The sequence below is a fragment of the Caretta caretta genome, chromosome 8 (assembly GCF_965140235.1).
Source record: "Caretta caretta isolate rCarCar2 chromosome 8, rCarCar1.hap1, whole genome shotgun sequence".
NCBI classification, from domain to species: Eukaryota; Metazoa; Chordata; order Testudines; family Cheloniidae; genus Caretta; species Caretta caretta.
Window position 1 is genome coordinate 90,528,132 of NC_134213.1, and position 19,133 is coordinate 90,547,264.

Here is a 19,133-nt window from a genome sequence, read left to right on the forward strand (position 1 = left end):
AACAAAGATTGCACTACAGTACTTGTATGAGGTGAATTGAAAATTATTTCATTTCTTTTGTTTGATTTTACAGTGCAAATATTTGTAATAAAAATATACACTGATTTCAGTTACAATATATATGACAATGTAGAACATCCAAAATATTTAATAAATTTCAATTGGTATTCTATTGTTGAACAGTGCAATTAAAACTGAGATTAATTGTGATTAATTCTTTTGAGTTAATCGCGTGAGTTAACGGAGAACAGCCCTACCCATCACACAATTATCACTTCTGTTTTCTATAAGAGAGGCACTTGGAGAGCACAAACTTGCACTGAACTGCTTGTAAAGTTCTAGGAATGGAATTTTGTCAGTATTTGTACAACATGCATTTACTGCCGTCAAGCCACAAAGCAAGCAATGTAAGCATTTTATGCCAATTCTGCATTTATAAGAATAAATAAAAATAAATAGAGTCAATACTGAAAACAAACAAAACAAAAAACCCACACACGGCAGCCTGTCTCAGAGCCCAGGACTACAGACTTGGTGTAGCAGTATTGTCTGTTTGGTCAGCAGGCCTAGAGGTCAGCACCCGCTTCTCCAGTCTCTTTTAGTTCAATGTGTCCTGAACTCCTTGAATGGGGTTCAGCTGGATTGGCCTCTTTGTTGATAACCCCCTAGTCCCACCCCATCCCTGGGCTAGGCATAGGGGAATCTGCGGTAGTTAGGGGGACCAGGCTCTCACTCCACCAGGTCCCAGCACAGGGCCCTGAAAGGATGATAGCATTGTATGACCTACGCTTAGCCCACCTCCCCCACCCAATGCCTCAGTTTGAGGTGGGACTTTGCTTTCAACCCCAGAGTCTCAGGGCTGATGCAGGTGACCCTCTGGTGCCCCTACCTTTCGGGTGATGTCTAAAAGGCAGGGGAGGAAGACTCACAGCCAGACCTCTTTAATAAGAGCTGCTTCTCCTGTCTCAGGGCAGTGTTCCTCCAGGAAATGACTTCTCTCCTACCCCCAGTCTGGGCTGCTGGAACTCTTTATACTCTTTTCCCCAGGAGTATGCTTGGCAGTACCTGAGGAGTGGAGCTTTCCTGACCCAGCACTGCTGCAGCCTTTTCCCAGCCTAAGCCTTAGTGTGGCTTTGGAAACTATCACACTTGGACTCATGCTATGGTGCTAAAAATAGCAACGCAGACATTCCCACTCTGGTTCCAAGACCCACCCTCCTTGCAGGGTTCCAGAGTTTGAGGGGGAACATGTACACTACTATTTTTAAGTGCCATAGCAGGAGCCGGAGTCTGTAGACGCGGGCTCAGAGAGTCCCTGCTGCCGGTGGTTTTTTTGCAGTGTAGATATACCCTTAGAGACCAGTTAGCTTAGCTCCAGCTAAGTGGATTGGAGGGTTTGTTTCTATAATGATCTTAAACAGCACTTTTAGAAAATAATGACAATTCCAAAACTTGCCAGGACACAGCAATGCTGTTTTCAGCTTAACTAGGCTAAGAATCTTGGGGGTTTAAACTTTTGTTTCTACATATTTATCACTGCATTTTTTCTGTTCACTCGGTGGGAGCCTGCCAACAGGATATTCTTCTGTTGCAACACAAACAAGATGTTTTTCACAGCAAGTTTCTGATCAGACAAACTAATTTTGGGGGAAGCCTGAAGCAATAGTAAGCCTTGTCTTAATTTTCTTTCAACCTAACGAACAAAGCCATCATAAAAAAAAAACAAAACAAAAAACAAACAGACATAGCCTTCATCTATTAATCCTTGGCCACAATTTGAGGAAAACAGCATTCACCATTCTCACTTTACACAGGGTGAGGCTAGGACACAGAAGCTAAGGAACTTGCCTGACCCTACATAGCTCTGGCAACATTAACATGCTAGGACTGGAACTCAAGCATTCCAGGCTCCAACCCCCTTGCTTAATACTTTAGACCATCATTACTCAGACTATCATGTGGCACGTGAGCAGTTCCACTGACTTCCGTGGGACTACTCACAGGAATGTTTGTAGGACCCAGGCCTGGACAGCTGAGGAGATGGGGACCACAGGCCTAAAAACAGTTATATGTTTTCAACTATGTTGAATAGTGCTTGCCCGACTAACATACTCTACCTTCTGTGGGATGGCCAGAGTCCTATTCCAGGTCTCTTTGAGTTGAGCAACTGAATAGCTGGGATTGGACTAGAGAAGAGATGACAGAAACAGAACATTGCACTGACCAGAACTGCTGATGCTGCACGACCATCCTGTCAGATAAAATGCAAGAGCACAAATCAGAGATATCCTGTTAATTGAAGGGAAAGGATGGTCTATTTTAACCCAATCCATATTTAAAAGCGCATTTCAGCAAGATTTCAATGACATGGCCATATTAGAGCTAAAGGAGGAATGTCTATAGAAACTCTTGTTTCAGCGCTTTCATTTCTAGTAATTAACATTTGAACCAGACTAAATCCAGTTGATAGAAATGGACTCAGTTATTTTACAGAAGTGCATAAAAGAGTAGTTGAGGATTCACACAAGATTTTGAGGGCTCAGAAATAACTTCTGTCTTTGTATTGGAACTTTTGCTGTGTTTTAGTAATTTGTAGTTTGTAATATTACACTACACCTGCAGATCTTGGGCTCACTGCAATCTGCTAAAGCAGTGATTTACCTTGATACAGGATTTGCCACCCCAGAACAGACTAAGGCTTAAGTATCCTGCTGAATATGGGCATGTGCTCGAAGTCAAAGGGACCACTCATGCCTTTTGAGCTTACATAGATCTCTTCTTCAGGGTTAGAGCTCTGTGTAAGCTCAAAAGCTTGTCTCTCACCAACAGAAGTTGGTCCAAAAGGTGGGTGAGGTAATATCTTCTAGTTTCTCGAATATCCTGGGACCAACATGGGTACAACATCATTACATACCTTGTGTTAAGCACTGGTTTAAAGTACCTTGCTGAAGAGGGGCCCCCATATTGGTAACCTATCTTTTGGACTTGGCTGGCTGTACAAGCTAGTTGGAGGGGGACGGACAAGGAGAAAAATGCCCTTTGACATACAAAAAATTCATTTGGGCACTACGCAGGTCTTGGAGCTCGGTCATGTTCAAGTCTTTTGGGTTGGGAAACTACATACCTAGAGAACTTGTGTTTCTGATTTTCACAGTAGAACTGTAGTCAAATGGAGAGTGACACTATTAGGCTTAATGTTTATCAGAAGTTTCCAGATGAAATCTGCCTAGATCATAGAAGGTTTTTACTGCCCAAAACTTGACAGCCCTGAAATGACAACCTGGGAGCCGAAAGTTAAACAGAACTCCTTCTGCATCATTATCAACCGTAAAGGTTCTACAGGCCAAAGAGTGTGATTGTGTAGGTGTCACTGACACAATCTTCAGCCTACACTGTCCTCAACATCTGTGCAATTACAGGGCCCTCAATGGGTTTGCCCAAGGCCCTGGAAACACTACGTTGTTAACAAGTCTGTTGATGTACAAGGAGGGACAGAATGTGGTTCATCTTCCTTAGCTACGCTGGCTCTGCAGGGCTAACTGGAGTAAAAGCCATCAGACTCCTTTTTCATGGAAGTTAGTAGAACTGACTCAATACTCACAGGAAGTAGATCTGAGGAGTAAAATGTCCCTCTTGTTGCAGAGAGAATTTTCAGAATAGACCCACATTTTAATGGTAGTTTTAGTTATTCTTCTTCAAGCTCTCCTCCCCCAACCAAACTAGAAACTGCATTTAAAGTTGTGACAAACCATAACACTCAAAGCAACGTCTGCTGTTGTGTCGGGCAGAAAAGACTCTCAAACATATTGCAATACATAAGATTAAAGGCATGAAGCATTTTTAGCATCAAGTTGAATTGTCTCTTTATATTTAAAAGTTTAGGTTTTTGCATACTGGCAGATTGTATAATCCTTATTCTCCTGTATGGACTTACCCTCATTGTATCCTTGTACAATGGTGCATTTTGTTGCTGGCCAGTTCCCCAGGGAAGCAAGAGTTTACAAGCAGAGATTTCTCAAATGTAGCTACCGGCTGACTTACCATGCAATGGATGACACACACATTTTTGGGGTTCTGCTGTAACCAGTTGTGCATGTTCTTACATACAGCATAGAGATTATGCAGACTGGGTGCTTGTCTCATTGGCCAGCTACATTCAGATACCTAGGAGATCACATAATGAACAAACATAAAACTTCATAATCCCCTTAACTGAGACTGTTTCATGGATCTTTCCTGTCAAAAAGAGCATATCCCTTCCATACAAGGTAAATGATGTGCTTTAAAACCCTTCAGCCTCTTTTTTCATGCAGAACTCTGCTTAATGGGGGAGGCATGAATTATGGAAGGGGCAAGAGAATATCAATTTCATATTATGAAACAAAAAAATCTTTTGTCCCTGACAATACATTTTAAAACTGTTTTGAAATATTTAGCATGCAACTTGGATCATCCTTACTAACTATTTAAAGCACTGAATTCTCTTTGCAAGGAAGAGTTGGATCAAATTGCTGTGCTTTGATTATAGTTACACTGTAGTAAGTCCTGCACTAGGTCACATGGTTGACATGTTAGCAAACTGGTTCTTAAAGTTACGGCCTGGTTTTCAAGAGGAGCTGAGCATCGCCTGCTTCCACTGACTTAATGGAGTGGGATTTGAGAGACCTCCGCAACCCTGAAGATCAGGCCACTAATGCCTGGACTCTTATGAGAGAGAGAGAGATCTGATTTCTACAGCAATCTTTTAATACTTTGAGTAATTCTTTGTAGAAAGGAATTGGGTAATAGTTACTAAGATGTCAGCCAGAACATTATTCCTCAAATGCTAAGCTGTACAAACAAGCAAAGCATTTCTAGCTATCACTCATCCATATATTCTCTGAATAATACAGTTGTCTCAAGGACAATCTTTGCAGTGCTGTGCCAAGTTGCAGATTGGCTCGCCTTCCACAAACCTTTTTCTCCATTTGGCTTATTTTTAATTGAATTGCTTTTTAAAGAGGTTTCTGGCCAGAGGTAGGAAGCTACAGTGCCAAGTTTAACTCTGTCTGAAGAGCAGTTTTTTCCCCAAGCAGACATTTGAATTCTACTTTAGGAATGGGGAGGGAGGGGGAGGGGGAGGAGAAGAGAAGATGGTAGTTTGATTAAATCTTCCTAAATACGTGGAAGTTCCCTAGATGGATCATATAACCACTTAAAAGGAGAATGATATAAATTTGTCAAGACTCAGACTCTGTCCATAACGTCTAAGCAATTAATTTGGGTTGTATTTAGTTTGAACCCTAATATTTGTAAGGGGATCTACAGCAAGGCTGGAATCCCCCTATAAGAATGTATTGTTTTCCATTGTAAGCACCTAGCAAAGTATCTGTTGCTGCAGTTAACCGTCTATAACACAAATTCTTATTTTGAAGTATGTACAATAGTTAGAAATAGCCATTCTGCTCTGTAGCAGATGAGCATACATTAGGGAGTGCTCACATGAAGTGCAATGAGCATTTATTTGGCCATTCTTTTAGGTTATAATCATGCAAACTGAAATGCATTTTTTTTCCTGGACAGTTTCACATCGTGATTTTTTTAAGTGGAGTTGCTTGGACAATTAGTCCTGATTGTGTTTTGCTGTTCTCCAAGGGAAGCTGTTACTGACAATATGACCAACGACCCATGAACTAAATATCCTCTAACTAGGCCTTGACGCAGCAGACTGTAAAGGCTCTGAAAAGCTGTTACCATCTATTAAGTAAATATGCATTTCCAGCAGTCCATAATTATGCATTTGCTTGGTCTGTAATCACAGGCCAGCAAGCAGATATGTAATTTGGAAATTTTTAAGTATATGTTATGTAGTTTTCTTTATTTGACATGCTACCTCAATATCATTAAGGAAATTGAACACAACATAAAAATAAGTGGAAGTTGTATACGGCTTTTGAAATATGGGGGCCTGAGGCCATGTTTATGATACTAGTGTTAGGACAGTAACATCAGCTTGTTTTTATGCATAAAATTTTTATTTTTCATTTCTCCCAGCTTCTTTGGGAAACTGCTGGAGAAGCCACTTCCAGGGAAGTCACTAGAAGAATGGATTATTAAAGGACTAATGAGCATTATACTGTTCCCAGTTACATTCTTCCAGGGGCTCTACATTTTGCCTTGCTTATTTTTTAAAACTGTATCCTATCTTCAGATACGGCAGCTACTTTTCCTCTTCAGAAGTCTGTGAAAGAAGAGGTGAATAAGCCAGTTGGAGGCAAAAAGGGTTATGGAAGATGAGAATTAACAGCAACTATGAATTTACAACATTTTTATATAAAAAAGATTTATTCCTCTTGAAAAAAAGGCTTAGCGAATAGGAAACTAATAATCCACTTTAAATAAAGAACAGAACAAGCAGCTACTGTGCGTGGAGGGGATTGGGAGGAACACCTCTCAGTTAGTCCTGTGCCAAAGCCTAAATGGAGAATAGTCATACAAGGATTTTAGCTCCTTTAGGATCGATTAGTATTTTTCCATGTATACCACATCCATTGCAAGAGCACCATGGAACAATTTTACAAAATCATCTCATATATACACACCTTATTTTTCCTGCCTGCCTAGTAGAGACAGACTATCCCAGCCCAGAACCTTAAGATGCTGCATTTTGATAAATGCTATTTATCATTTTCACCTCATGTTTTGAGGCAACAGCTAACAAAATGGCTAGTCAGTCTTAGTAGGTAACATACACAGTAGTAAATAAGAATATGAATACTATTTCCTGCCCTGCAGCATTCTTTCAATAGACAAGTACAGCAGCAATACCACTAAAATATTTTAAGTTGAGTGGCTGTAAATACAGATCCCACTGCATCTTCTATGGATACAGAAGAGTCCTGACGTTAGTTCAGTTTTTTTTGAGCACTCCTCATCTCAGCCCCATTGCCAACAAATATACCTGAATTTGTTAAGCAAAAGTGAATTAAAAGCTCCTTGATTATTTTCACCTAACAGGTTTTCCTGATTCACTGACAACATGCAACACCATCACAGAAAGGCCGTTTACAAATGGAGCCATTTTTTTTAGTGATGTGCATTTTTAGCCATGGTGTGCACACAAATGTAAATGGAATGGCTACCAGCGATCTAGACAGTGGCTGCAAATAGACTCTTCAGTTTACTTAACAACTATAGGTCAGACTAATCTCTTGCTACACTAGCTTAAGTTTTGTAATTAATGTTGCATTTTGGTGGAAGACAGAGCTAGAAAGAAGGAAGAAGATTGCTTGTAAGAAAGTGCTTTGTTTTTTGGGGTTTTTTTTTTTAAAAACCAGTTATGCCTAACCTTGCATATCTACAGGGATCTCCAAATGTTTTAAAACCTTCAAGAAATTGTAGCCCAACACTTCTGTCTGGTATCATTCTGGTTTTATAGAGGAGGAAATGAAGGCAGAAAGCATTAGTAACTTCTCAAATAATAAAAGTAGGGGCAGAGCCAGATACACAACCCATATTTAACTTCCAGATATAACTTTATTTTGTGAGGGCAGGAATATCACTGATTGCATCAAGATTTTACATAACTAGAGAGACAGTTTTGCAGCACAGAAGTATGCTGGTTTATTTTTAAAGAAAACTTCTTTAGAAGCACCTTTGTTAGGATACCTGTTCTCACCACTTTGCTTTTTTAATTCTTTCTAAGAGAGTCTGGTGAAGTGAAGTTTCCCTATGTACAGTACCAATACTGTAGGTGATTACAACGGTGACATCACACCCCATATTCTTCATAGAAATATGGTTAAGATATACTTTATGTAAGATGGCTCGTGTAAGGTATCAATGGAAAGGTTATAATTTACTGAATGTGATTTTCCAATTTGTATACATGTATGAGCTTGCGCTGTGCAGATCTTTCTATACAGCACAAGACAGTATTATTTTGGGTTTATTCCCCAAAGGGGGTGTGCACGTGAATGCTGGGTGAATCCTCTCACACAGAGTGGACTTCAGTCTGTGTCTGCAGCTGGGTGTGGCCCTACCTGTGTGCGTTGCAAGAGGCCGGAGAGCCTAATTCAGCAAAACAGGGAAGGGAATCCAGGCTGGTGGAGGAGGAGGGGCTCAGTGAAACCCTAGTACATGAGGTGGCATCCCAGAAGGAGGGGATCTAACCCATCACAACTACCCTCTGCTTTTCAGGCCTTCAACAAAATTAGCACCTGAGTATTATGCTGTTAGGCAGTCATGCAGATGGGAGCTACTTTCATTCATACACACTACAATTTTAAAGAGTTGTGCAACTCAGTCAGTATATAAAACTTAGTGTTAATAGACTGATAAGTCATTCTCTTGGAAAATTTTCTGAAAAAGTGCTTATTCCTCACTCCTCTGCAGCAGTTTCTAGCAGCTGTACAGGAGTCACGAGTAGCATAGCGGCAACTTAAGTACCCCTACAGTCCCTCCCATTGCAAGCTCCAGTGCAGGTACATGCCATAGCACAGAGCCCTCAAGGGCGGCTTTAACTTATGCCAGGGGCTGTTTGAGGCCCTATAGTAGGCCAGAATCCAGGGAGTGAAATGGGCATTTAAAGCCACCTTTGGTCCCCATCTCCCTGAGCCTTCTGTGCTCTGCCTCTTAGGAGGCACAGAACCTGCCCCCTTTGTTTTGTAAGAACTGAGTGAGATTGCTTCAGAGACCTCTTGCTGACTGTCCTCCAAAGTTTGTGATCCTGGGCTTTGGTATCCCAGAAGAAAGCACTTACCCGGTTATGAAACTTGGCACTACGATAAGACTTCTGTGACAAATTGAAGACCGTGTAGTGGTCAGGATGTCGTGAATCTAAGAACGTTCGCACATCTTCAATGTGATTCCTGAACCCCAGTTCAACCCCTTCAGCAGGAAAAGACATAACTGTCAAGACCAAACACACACAAGAGTGAGTATGGACCACAACAGGGTTCAGAAGTTGGTTCATAAACACTGAGTACTGCAGACAGCATGATTTCATTTACACAAGTGACTGACACTTACCAATGATTCTTGAGGTAACATAAGAAATATCTAGCTCTCCCTTGGCGTAACTAAAGAAAAGAAAGCAGGGAAGACACTTGTTAACATAGACACCTATATACAGAAGCCAAGACAACAATGTTTCTCCACGAAGACTCACTTCAGATTAGGAATGGATAACAAGGGGCGACAAACTACTTAGTAGTACATTTGGAAGTTAAGTCTAAACAAGACAGAATCAGAGAGTTTTAAAATATTGCTTTCCAACAATGGACTAAACAACCCTCTCTTTTTTATATACCCAGTTGTCTTTACACCATTGTCTACTTTTTGTCAAAAAGAACACCCTCCACTTTATCATCATCAGCTGCCTTGACTCCAATTTCTAATGGAAATTTTTCAGCAACCTGAACAGTCAGTCACTTCCACAGACACCTGAAAGCCACTCCTAAGATCATGAACAATTGCTCTGCCACCTCAGAGTTATCCCAGAATAGACAGTGTGCACCACAAGGCGGCACCAGAGCACAGTGCCTAGTTGAGATGCAGTCAGCTGCAGTGATCAACAGCGTACAACAAGTCAACAAAATTTTCTTAAAAGGTAGTGGTCAAGAATGGATTTAAGGATGGGAACAATAAGGGGGGCTAAATAGGATGGGTGAGGGAACAGAGGTCAGTCAGTCGGGAGAATCGGTATTTAAAGACAAAAACGTAGGGTAGAAGTGGGATCGCATAAGGGATATAGAGGTAAGAGTACTAAAGAGAGACTTGGAGAAGAGAATGGATAGGAAATGCCCATCCCAATGTTCAGGATCTCTGACATTCATTCATCCCAAGGTTACAAATCTTGCTTTAGTGGCCTTAGCTTCATTTAAACCATATACCCAATTATAAGACCGATTCATTCATAAAAGTCACATCAAACAAATAAAAGAAAAGCTTTCTAGATAACCTGGAAAAAGACCAGTTTCTTTTTCCAATGCCAGTTAAGAACAAAGTTTCCTTCCCACTAACATCCTGGAGCTACAGTTTTTGTTTTACCTGCACTGAGAGGCTTTGGTTGTACTATACCTGGCAACAGATTGCATAACTTTTGAAGAGGTATCTTTTAGGGTGTCCTTAAGGTTATCCTTCAAGTTGCTGAAGAGTCGCCCTGCTCCTCCTTTCACCATGTCTAGTAAGCCTCCCCCATAGGTGGATTCCATGTCTGGCGATGATGCCCCTTTAAAAAAAAAAAAGGCTACAGATGTCACTCATTCAGAACAAAGAACATGCTGCCAACAGGCACTCTGCTTTAGCCTCATGGTAACACAGCCGAGTGCTTTGCTTAAGATCAGGAAACAGGCTACTCTCACTGGTCTCCAGCTAAATATCTATTTTCAGAGTTGTGGAAGCACTCCTGCTGGCCAAGATGAAGATGTTTAGAAGTTGCTAGCGTTGCGTGCAAGGCATCAGGTTGACAGTCTATAGCAGGGGTGGCCAAACTGTGCCTCTTTTGCAGTTACACTGCAGCTCCCGAAGCCTCCCAGAGATCCACCCCACCATTCTCCACCTACCATTTGGGGGGGTGGGAGGGGTAGCTGCTAAGGGCTTCTGCCCTGCGGCAGGGTGGGGCTAGGGGCTTCTGCCAGAGACAACTGCCAACTGTAAAGGGGCGGGAGGGGGGCACAATTTGAATGTTCAGTCCTCCCAACAGCTTGAGACATACACCCCCAGGCACACTCCCCCTCTTTCCCCCCATGGCCCCTCCCTTCAGCTCCCAGCTGTTAGCTCTGCATGGAGAGGCAGCAGCAAACACCTGGGAGCTGCAGGGAGGGGTCATTAATTTAGCTCCTTGGGGAGAGGCAGCAAGAAAAGTAGTTGAAACCCTGAGCCCCAGCAGGTGCCACCCGCAGGGCTGAAGTTTGGCCTCCCCTGGTCTATAGAATTGGCACAGTAGGGGCAAGAGCAGAACAAGCTAGGCTACTTTTTGCCTTAACCCAGCCTCAAGATACAAGCAGAATTCAGTTTCCATTAAGGTTGCCCTTCCTATAACTGACTTCTCTACCATGAAATCTCTTTCAGACAGGCTAAAATATTTATTAGACAGCAACTCTTATCACAGCTGACGTGGTCACGAGCCTGAATGCATTTCAGAAGTCACAGGCTCTGTCTCCCAATTATCAATCCCTGAACATCTAGTCTCCTAGGAGAAATACAAACCAATAACTTTCCTATTCTCTGCCTTCCACCCTCCCAATACATGCAACATGCAAGAGGGGAGATAGTCGGCATCCCATTTCACAGACAGGGTATCTTAGGAATGGAGATTGTCATGGGGTTACATGTTCCTGGCAATATCCATTGTCAATAGGCAAGACAGGCTTGTCAATTTTACTGAGGGATGGCAAGACCATATTTGTGGGTCTTTTAAGCCATATATGTTTGTTCAGCAGCTTGCATAGTGGGCCCTGGACTAGATTGGGGCATTAATGTAATGTAAACAATAAGAAGAGGCATGTCTTCACAGTTGTGATTTAATGCTGTGATAAAGTGAATCTTCAAGAGCAAAACAAGACAGAGTATTAGCATGGTAGGACGCAATGTGTTCTTATACACAGTATGTCCTTCATTGCACAAATAAAATAAGTGATTTGATGTTTATTTTTATTGTAATCCTCAATAATTAAGTTGTGAAAAGCTTTGTTATGGATGCAGAATCTCTGTTAATTTCCAGCTGAGAGTATTGTTCTGGAAGTGACTTCCAATTGTGTTACAGATTGCAGTACACGGGTTCTTTTATTTCATTCTGCAACTGAACTGCAAAGCATCAGTCTAGCAAAAGATTTAAAAATCCTTTGATTATCTATAATTAAGGCTACGTTTTAGTCACAGACAGTAAACAAAAATTCACAGCCAGTGATCTGTCCATGACTAGTATTATATACCCCGACTAAATCTTGGGGAGGGGGAATAGCCTAAGGGGTGTCACGGGTGCTCTAGGTGCCGACACAGCCTTGTCGCTAAAAGTTGCGTAGTGTAGACAAGCCCTTAGTGTCCTAACCACTATCTACAAAACTCTGTTCTGTAGACGAAGAAATCATCAATAGAACTTCAGCTGTACTGTACCTACAGTTCAACTTCCATTTAAAAAGAGAAGAGATCAGAATGTTTGAGGAAGGAATTAAGCAGATTTAAAAAAAAAAAAAAAAAGCTCCCCAACAACTTAGATCCAATTGATAATCTCTGCTAAAACTCCACTTAGTCTTCTAATTAACAGTTTTGAAAACCATAATCAGTAGCCCTGGTGCAGTTCTAATGGAGACAATCAACAACCAAGGATCATAGCTGCGTTTAAGGGCACACCTCTCAATATAAGCTGCTCTCTGAATACTCGAGGGAATGATTCAGAACCTAACATACAGCTCAACAGATGGACACATGCTTGATAGGGACGCACAGTTTGTGGCATAATGTTCTTTCAGCATTCGGAAGAATCTCTATTTATGGGGGGGAAAAAAACTAGAATACAAGATCATTCATATTTGGCAATAAGCATCCTTCTTAATATGTGAAGATAGCAGGCACATTTTGCAGTGTTGTTTGCACAGACTGTACATTACCAGGGTGGGGAACTAGGCTGCTGCACAAGACCATGAGATTCCTCCCCCCACTCCCCCCAGGAAAGACCAATTGCATTGCAAGTGCCCATTTGCTTGTGCTTTAACAATACTAGAATTATTAATTAAAGCTCATAAACATAGATGTGAAATTCAGTGTTAAAATCTAGTAACATTTTATTCTACAATGTTAGGAGTGTGCAAGTGTATCTTCATAAAAATACACCCCTGCAAGTTAGACTGGTAGGGGTATCGCACCCGGCCTTCAATCCAATATTCTGCACATTTACTCATAGCAATCCAGTTAACTTTGACCTGGTGTTAAATTACTGTCTGGTGATCTTATCCTTGTTTGTGGAGAACCGATTCTTGCAGAGTATGAGATTTTTGTTCTGTATGCAGCAGGAAACCTTTACTAATTCAATTATTGGATAGTCACTGAAAAGCTTAAGTATTTTAGAGAGATTGTCACTTTTGACAGCTTCTAGTTCTTTATAATTTGGTCATTATTTGCAATACAAGTTTTAGTCAAGGTATTTTGCAAACCATGACTTTTTACTTTTCCTAATAATGATGAAACTTTTAATAGTGTTTTTAATGCAAGTGTGATGTGAAATGCTAGTGAAACAGAAGCTAACATGCCTCCCCTTTAAAAAAAAAAAACTGCATTAGCAATGACAATTCACCCCCCCCCCCCCCATCTTCTCACTTTTAAGATTTCCACATTAGTGGCTCAGACTGGTAAAGTGACAGTTTGGTTCATTTAGTTGACAAGTTCAAACATTCGTCTGTCAGAGAGAGAGAAAAAAAATCCATTTGTTTTCAACAGGCAAACTCTCATTTTGAAGACACCATGCGCCCATATGACCAGGCATACATACCAGTTATTCATAATATAGCACTGCTACAGTTATAGGCACCTTACCATATGGGATATCAGCCACTCCTAGATTAACCTACAAAAAGGGGTGCAGTTGTTACTTTTAAATTTCTGCTCATTGCATCAGGTGTCTGCTTGGTTCTTGTCCTAGATAATCCCCGTGTGATAACCAACTAAAATGGATAAACCCCCATTCAGATCGCCCTCTCTGCTCCCCCCTGAAAAAAGTTTAAGATGTGCTGCTGCTCCTGGCAGTGTCCTTTACAGTCACTTACAATAAGGCAAGGCACTCAGAATGCTATAGAACAGTTAAAGATATGAAAATCAGTGCAAAGTCAAATAAAAGGGAGCCTTCTAAAAAGAGTGGGCGCTCATGCAGGAGTGGACTGACTGCAATTGAAAAGGTGGACAAAGACATTTAAAAAGGGGGAACAGTTCTGCGCCCTGGATGCCTCACAGAGATACAAAACACAACTCCTGGAATACTGGTGCCCATTTTTGGCTGGGATGCTGAAGTTGCATCATACTGGGGAACCAACATAGATCCCTAGCCCAGCGTTTTCTCTTAGATGGCACCAAACTGGTGCCGGGGGTCACAGGGAAAGCTCCATGACCCTAAATCAATTCCATCTCACCACTGCAAATATGCTGCTGTGGGTAAAGAGATGGGCAGCGCCTTGAAACTCACCTTCTTGCCTCGCTCCTGATACAGCATCTAAATATAGCTGGCCACAGGAGCCATCTGTGTACAGGATTAAAGGTGCAGGAAGCAGTGCCCTATTCCACGCTTTCTGCTTCTACTCTCACACTATCCCATTTTACTGTGAGAGCAGGTGTCCCGGTCTCCAGATAACACCAATGGACCTCCCCAGGCATCAAGCAGCAGATATCCTTTGGGGAGGGAAGGGACAGGAGGAGCAACAGAGGAGAAGACCAAAGAAGAACAATTAATTCAAAGTGGAAGGAAGACAAGAGGAGAAAGAGATTTGAGTCAGAAGGGAAGAAAAGGAACAGACAGAGTGCTATTGAACCACAGTCTGGCATAACGGGATAGACTGGAGGAGCAATGGCCTAATGGATGGAGGCCTGAGCCCTATTCCCAGCTCAGCCACAGATTTCCTCAGTGACTTTGGGCAAGTCATTTAATCTACCCTGTGCCTCAGTTCCCCCATCTGTAAAATGGGGAATACCACCACCTCAGAGGCATGAGGAGGATAAAAACCATTAATGACCAAGGAGCACTGATGCTACAGTGATGAGGGCCACCTAAGTACCTAGACAGCGAGGTCTCTCCAACAGCAACACAAGGGTTAGGAACTACTGCCCTTCACTCACCTTTAAACTTCTTCTCTTTCAAGTTTCAATTCCTTTATGATCAGTCTTATCTTGCTTATGCTCCTCTAGAGCCATTTAATTATTGGTCTCTCTCCAGAAGAGGAAGAAGTCTTAAGAGTGAAAAACGACAACAGGCCCACAGCAGGTTAGTTAAACCTATTGTGCAAAGGTCACTGCTAGAGCTGGGACTAGAATCAGAGCTGCTGGTTCCAATCCCGTGCGCTACATACGAGACTACATCCTCCCTGAACGCTGGGTTCTTAGAGACACTTCTTATACAGTGTGTTTGCAGACAGATACTAGGAGAGTGACCGAGAGGATAGAGAGAGATGAGTTGCCTATATTTTGACAGGAAGCTTCCACAAGCATGTCACCTCAGCCTGTGAGAAACCCAGTGTGCTAGGACGCATGCCACGGATAGCTCAGTGGTTTGAGCATTGGCCTGCTAAACCCAGGGTTGAGAGTTCAATCCTTGAGGGGGCCATTTAGGGATCTGGGGCAAAAATTGGGGATTGGTCCTGCTTTGAGCACGGGGTTGGACTAGATGACCTCCTGAGGTCCCTTCCAACCCTGATATTCTATGATTCTATGTGCTGGCAGCAACAGGTGCAGGGCTAGGACACTTTCCCATTTCAGTAAGGGCTTTTTCTTATACCTTAGGAAGGAAACAAAAAGCCATTAAGCAAACAAGCATTTAAAATGCACTTTGCAAACTTCCAAGAGCTAGTCTGAATATTAACGTTGATAGGACAGTATTTAACTTGAAGTGGGGGGTGAAGGCAGACATGCAAAGTCAGGAAATTAAGCCAGATAAGACCCTTCATTCAGACAACTCACAAACCAAGGCAAAGGCAAACAGAAGTACACAGAAAGAAAGCAAAGGAATCAGTCTTCCTTCAGCTTACCAAGATCATTAGGGTCCTCTCCATAGCACAGCTCCCAGTCCAGGAACATTTTTCTTCCCTGCACTCTTGCACATGCTCTCTGCTCCCTTTTGAGAGAGACTGAATAGTCACCAAGCCTCCAGGGCTAACCCCACCCTGCTCTCTTGCAGATTCCTGCAAGAAGAGCAGACAGCTGTGGTCCTGGTAGCAAGTTAACCCTTTCTCACTCACTTCCTCCAAAGAATCAGGAGTGTCTTCCCTCCTGGTGCAATGTGGTCCATTTCAGAATAGGAGGGGAGGGATCTTTGGGGCTTTATAAAAATTACATAATACCCATGGATAAGCAATCACTCTCAGGAATAATTTAGTATTAGCAGTATCCAAAGAGGGAGTTACTTTACCAGAAGCACAGACATAGTCACCTTAATTGTGTCTTAAATATCATGGCAAAACTTTAACAAAGGAGCTCCCAGGAGTATGCTCCAGTGCCGTATGCTGAGAAAAAAATATCTTCCTGTTTCCCCTAGTGGTGGTGACTCCTGTAAATTGATGGCAGAGTATATGTTAAATTTACTGTGGCAATAAAATAGAATATAACTTAAGTCAGAGCAGGAACTACAGATCAGTTCAAAAATAAAAAAAATGGAAGATTTCCATTTTCTTCTATATATCAGTGCTGCTTTCACTCTGAAAGTATTAAATGCTCTAATGAATATACAGGGTTCCATGACAGAAGTCTGACACCATACTTAAAGGAGCTCAGCTAGTTCTTCTACTGACTTTGCACAGAGACTTCAGTTCCCTGACCATTTCCAAATTTCTGGCTCTTTATGCCACATATTCCCCCAAAAGTACTTCACTTTGCAGATCATTACCATGGCAGCGTCAGGGATGTCATTTCGTTTTGTTTTTAAAACATACGAAAACTTCTATAATTATGATCCAGCACTTTTCTTCAACATTAAGCTACACAACAGCTCTGTGATATAGGCAAAAAGGGGTCTAATCCTGCCTTCCCTGAGCCCCCAGAGCTACCAATAAAGCCAGTGAAGTTTCTGAGTGCTTCACTATTATCCCCATTTTTACAGAAGGGGGAAAGTTAAATTATGACTTGTTCAAGGCCAGAGTGTCAATGGAGATTAGAACTGAGGATTTCCTAATTCACTTCTTTCCTTAGACTATGAGTCTTGACGCTATCTTCCATGCTTATCACTTAGTGCCTTTCATCAGAGGATCTCAAGTCATTTTAAAAACATTAATGGAAAGATACAAACCCACACTTAAATTGTGAAGGTGATTGGTATTTCTAAAGGACACTTCTCTGCACAGGTGACTCCTTTCAGACACTGATAATGGATAATATTAAGAGCTGCAAGCGCTGCATTTGTTAAATATACTTGCAAGAGTAGCCATCAAAATCTAACAAGTGTTAGAGATAATCCTTTACCCATGCCTACTTTTAACTGCAAATTGGAGGTGATCAGTTATATGCTGTGCACCTCCGAGATTCATCTAATTTAAAAGAGACACTTAAAGCACTAAAGTGCATGGTAGTTTTATAAATGGAACTCACTCACATTGATGAAAGTTACCTGCATAAATCTATCAGGCAGCCAGGAAAGATTAGACCCTAGAAAACCTGCTTCTAAAGAATTAGAAAATTTGAAAGAAGAAATATTTAAGCTATAGCTTTTGCTCATTTGATCCAGCTGCCCTTTTAATTTTTGTGTTAGATTTTCAGTATTGTTAGATTCCCCAGAATCCTTCAAGTACAGGTTTACAAAAATTAAAACATGTATTGCTATTATAAAGCAATACCTGAGGTGCTCAGTCCCTCTCAGAAACATAGCCCATGAGCAAGATGTGCTCTGACAGAGTAGATCAGCAGAACTCAGTAATCAACTCCAAAGGTTTCATTCCTGTAGTTCTAGTAAATATCAAGACTTGCAAAGTGAACTTTGAAAATTGTACAACTTTTGCAGCTCTGTGATGTAGCGGCTTAGCAATGTTGCAGGGGCAGTCAGCTAACAAGCCAACAGCCTGTGGTTGCTCTGCCGTGACTGTATATAGCAGAAGAAAGAGGTTTGTTGCACCGTGGTCTAGTGCAGTGTTTCCCAAAGTAAAGTAGAGAGTGTACCCCTGACCCCCACCCTGGAGTGGAGGTGGGGGGGGAGGGCACAGAGATGTCTCAATTGTTCTCCAGAGACTCAGCTTTCTTTAGAAAAAGTCTCTAGTTATTAAGGTTGCAAAGAAAACCTCAAAAAAGTGACCTGAGTGGAAGTAATGCAGTGATGTCCACTCGGGTCTGCAGACAGGCTGAGAAACAATTGTGCTGCAGTGTGACCTGCCTCATTTTTCCCCATGCGCGCTAACTCAAATGCCGATGATACTGTACAATGTAAACACTGTTGATGTTTCATTGCTGGTCTAGGAATGCAAGAAGATCTACACAATCTACACTGAGGGATCCCTCCTTTTGGGTAGGCCTTTACAGCACAAGCGGGAGCGCAACTGGTTACATTCTCCTGAAGTGGGGCTCCACTTTCAAAATTTTGAGAAATACTGGTTGAGTGGATAATGCATTGGATTTGGAGTCAGGAGACCTGGAGGTCTATATCCAGCTCTCCCACTGATCTGCCATGTGACCTTGGGCAAGTCACTATCTGTGACAACTCTCTGCCTCTCACCCTTTGTTTTCTCCATTTTGGTTGTAATCCCTTTGGGACAGGGATACAGTATTTGTTTTTACAATGGCTAGCATGACGAGTTCCAGTCTTGGTGGGGCATCTAGGTCCTACTGTAACACAAATAGGTAAAAAGAACGAGTACTTGTGGCACCTTAAAGATTAACAAATGTATTTGAGCATAAGCTTTCATGGGCTAAAACCCACTTCACTGAATGCATGGAGTGGAAAATACAGTAGGAAGATATAGATATATGTATCTACACAGAGAACATGAAAAAATGGGTGTTGCCATACCAACTATAACAAGAGTAATCAGTTAAGGTGGGCTATTAGCAGCAGGAGAAAAAAAACCTTTTGTAGTGATAATCAGGACGGCCCATTTCCAACAGCTGACAAGAAGATGCGAGTAATAGTAGGGGGAAAAAATAAGCATGGGGAAATAGTTTTACTTTGTGTAATAGGTAAGGGAACACAGCCTTTGACGAAGCACAATTGTTGTTAATTTTGATTAGAGAGAGGGTTCTAACTGAAAGTTTTGATTAGCTGCAAAGTAAATGACTTTTCTGGGTACTGTTCTAGAGAAAGAGTTATAAAAGGCAGTGACTTATCATATTTCTTGGTATTAACACTTGTTTATGAAGTTACAGTCTACATCTATCAAAGCACAGATGCATTCTCTCAGACATTCATCTAGAAAATAACCAGTATATTGCTGGAGCACAGTTCCATGTAAAATGGCCATACATTAAGATCATCACCC

General features: G+C 41.7%; 1 protein-coding gene across 3 annotated transcripts in view; it reads right to left on the reverse strand.

Annotated features, from left to right (window-relative positions):
- Window positions 1-19,133, reverse strand: part of DNAJC6 (DnaJ heat shock protein family (Hsp40) member C6) — a 90,844-nt gene that overhangs the window by 25,883 nt on the left and 45,828 nt on the right. For all 3 annotated transcript variants that reach the window (XM_048861566.2, XM_048861567.2, XM_048861565.2), the window contains 5 exons: window positions 10,060-10,210; window positions 9,010-9,059; window positions 8,741-8,889; window positions 4,042-4,164; window positions 2,118-2,251 (listed from right to left, as the gene is read on the reverse strand). In XM_048861566.2, the coding sequence (XP_048717523.1) occupies window positions 2,118-2,251; window positions 4,042-4,164; window positions 8,741-8,889; window positions 9,010-9,059; window positions 10,060-10,210 (607 nt within the window). The remainder of the gene's footprint in view (window positions 1-2,117; window positions 2,252-4,041; window positions 4,165-8,740; window positions 8,890-9,009; window positions 9,060-10,059; window positions 10,211-19,133) is intronic.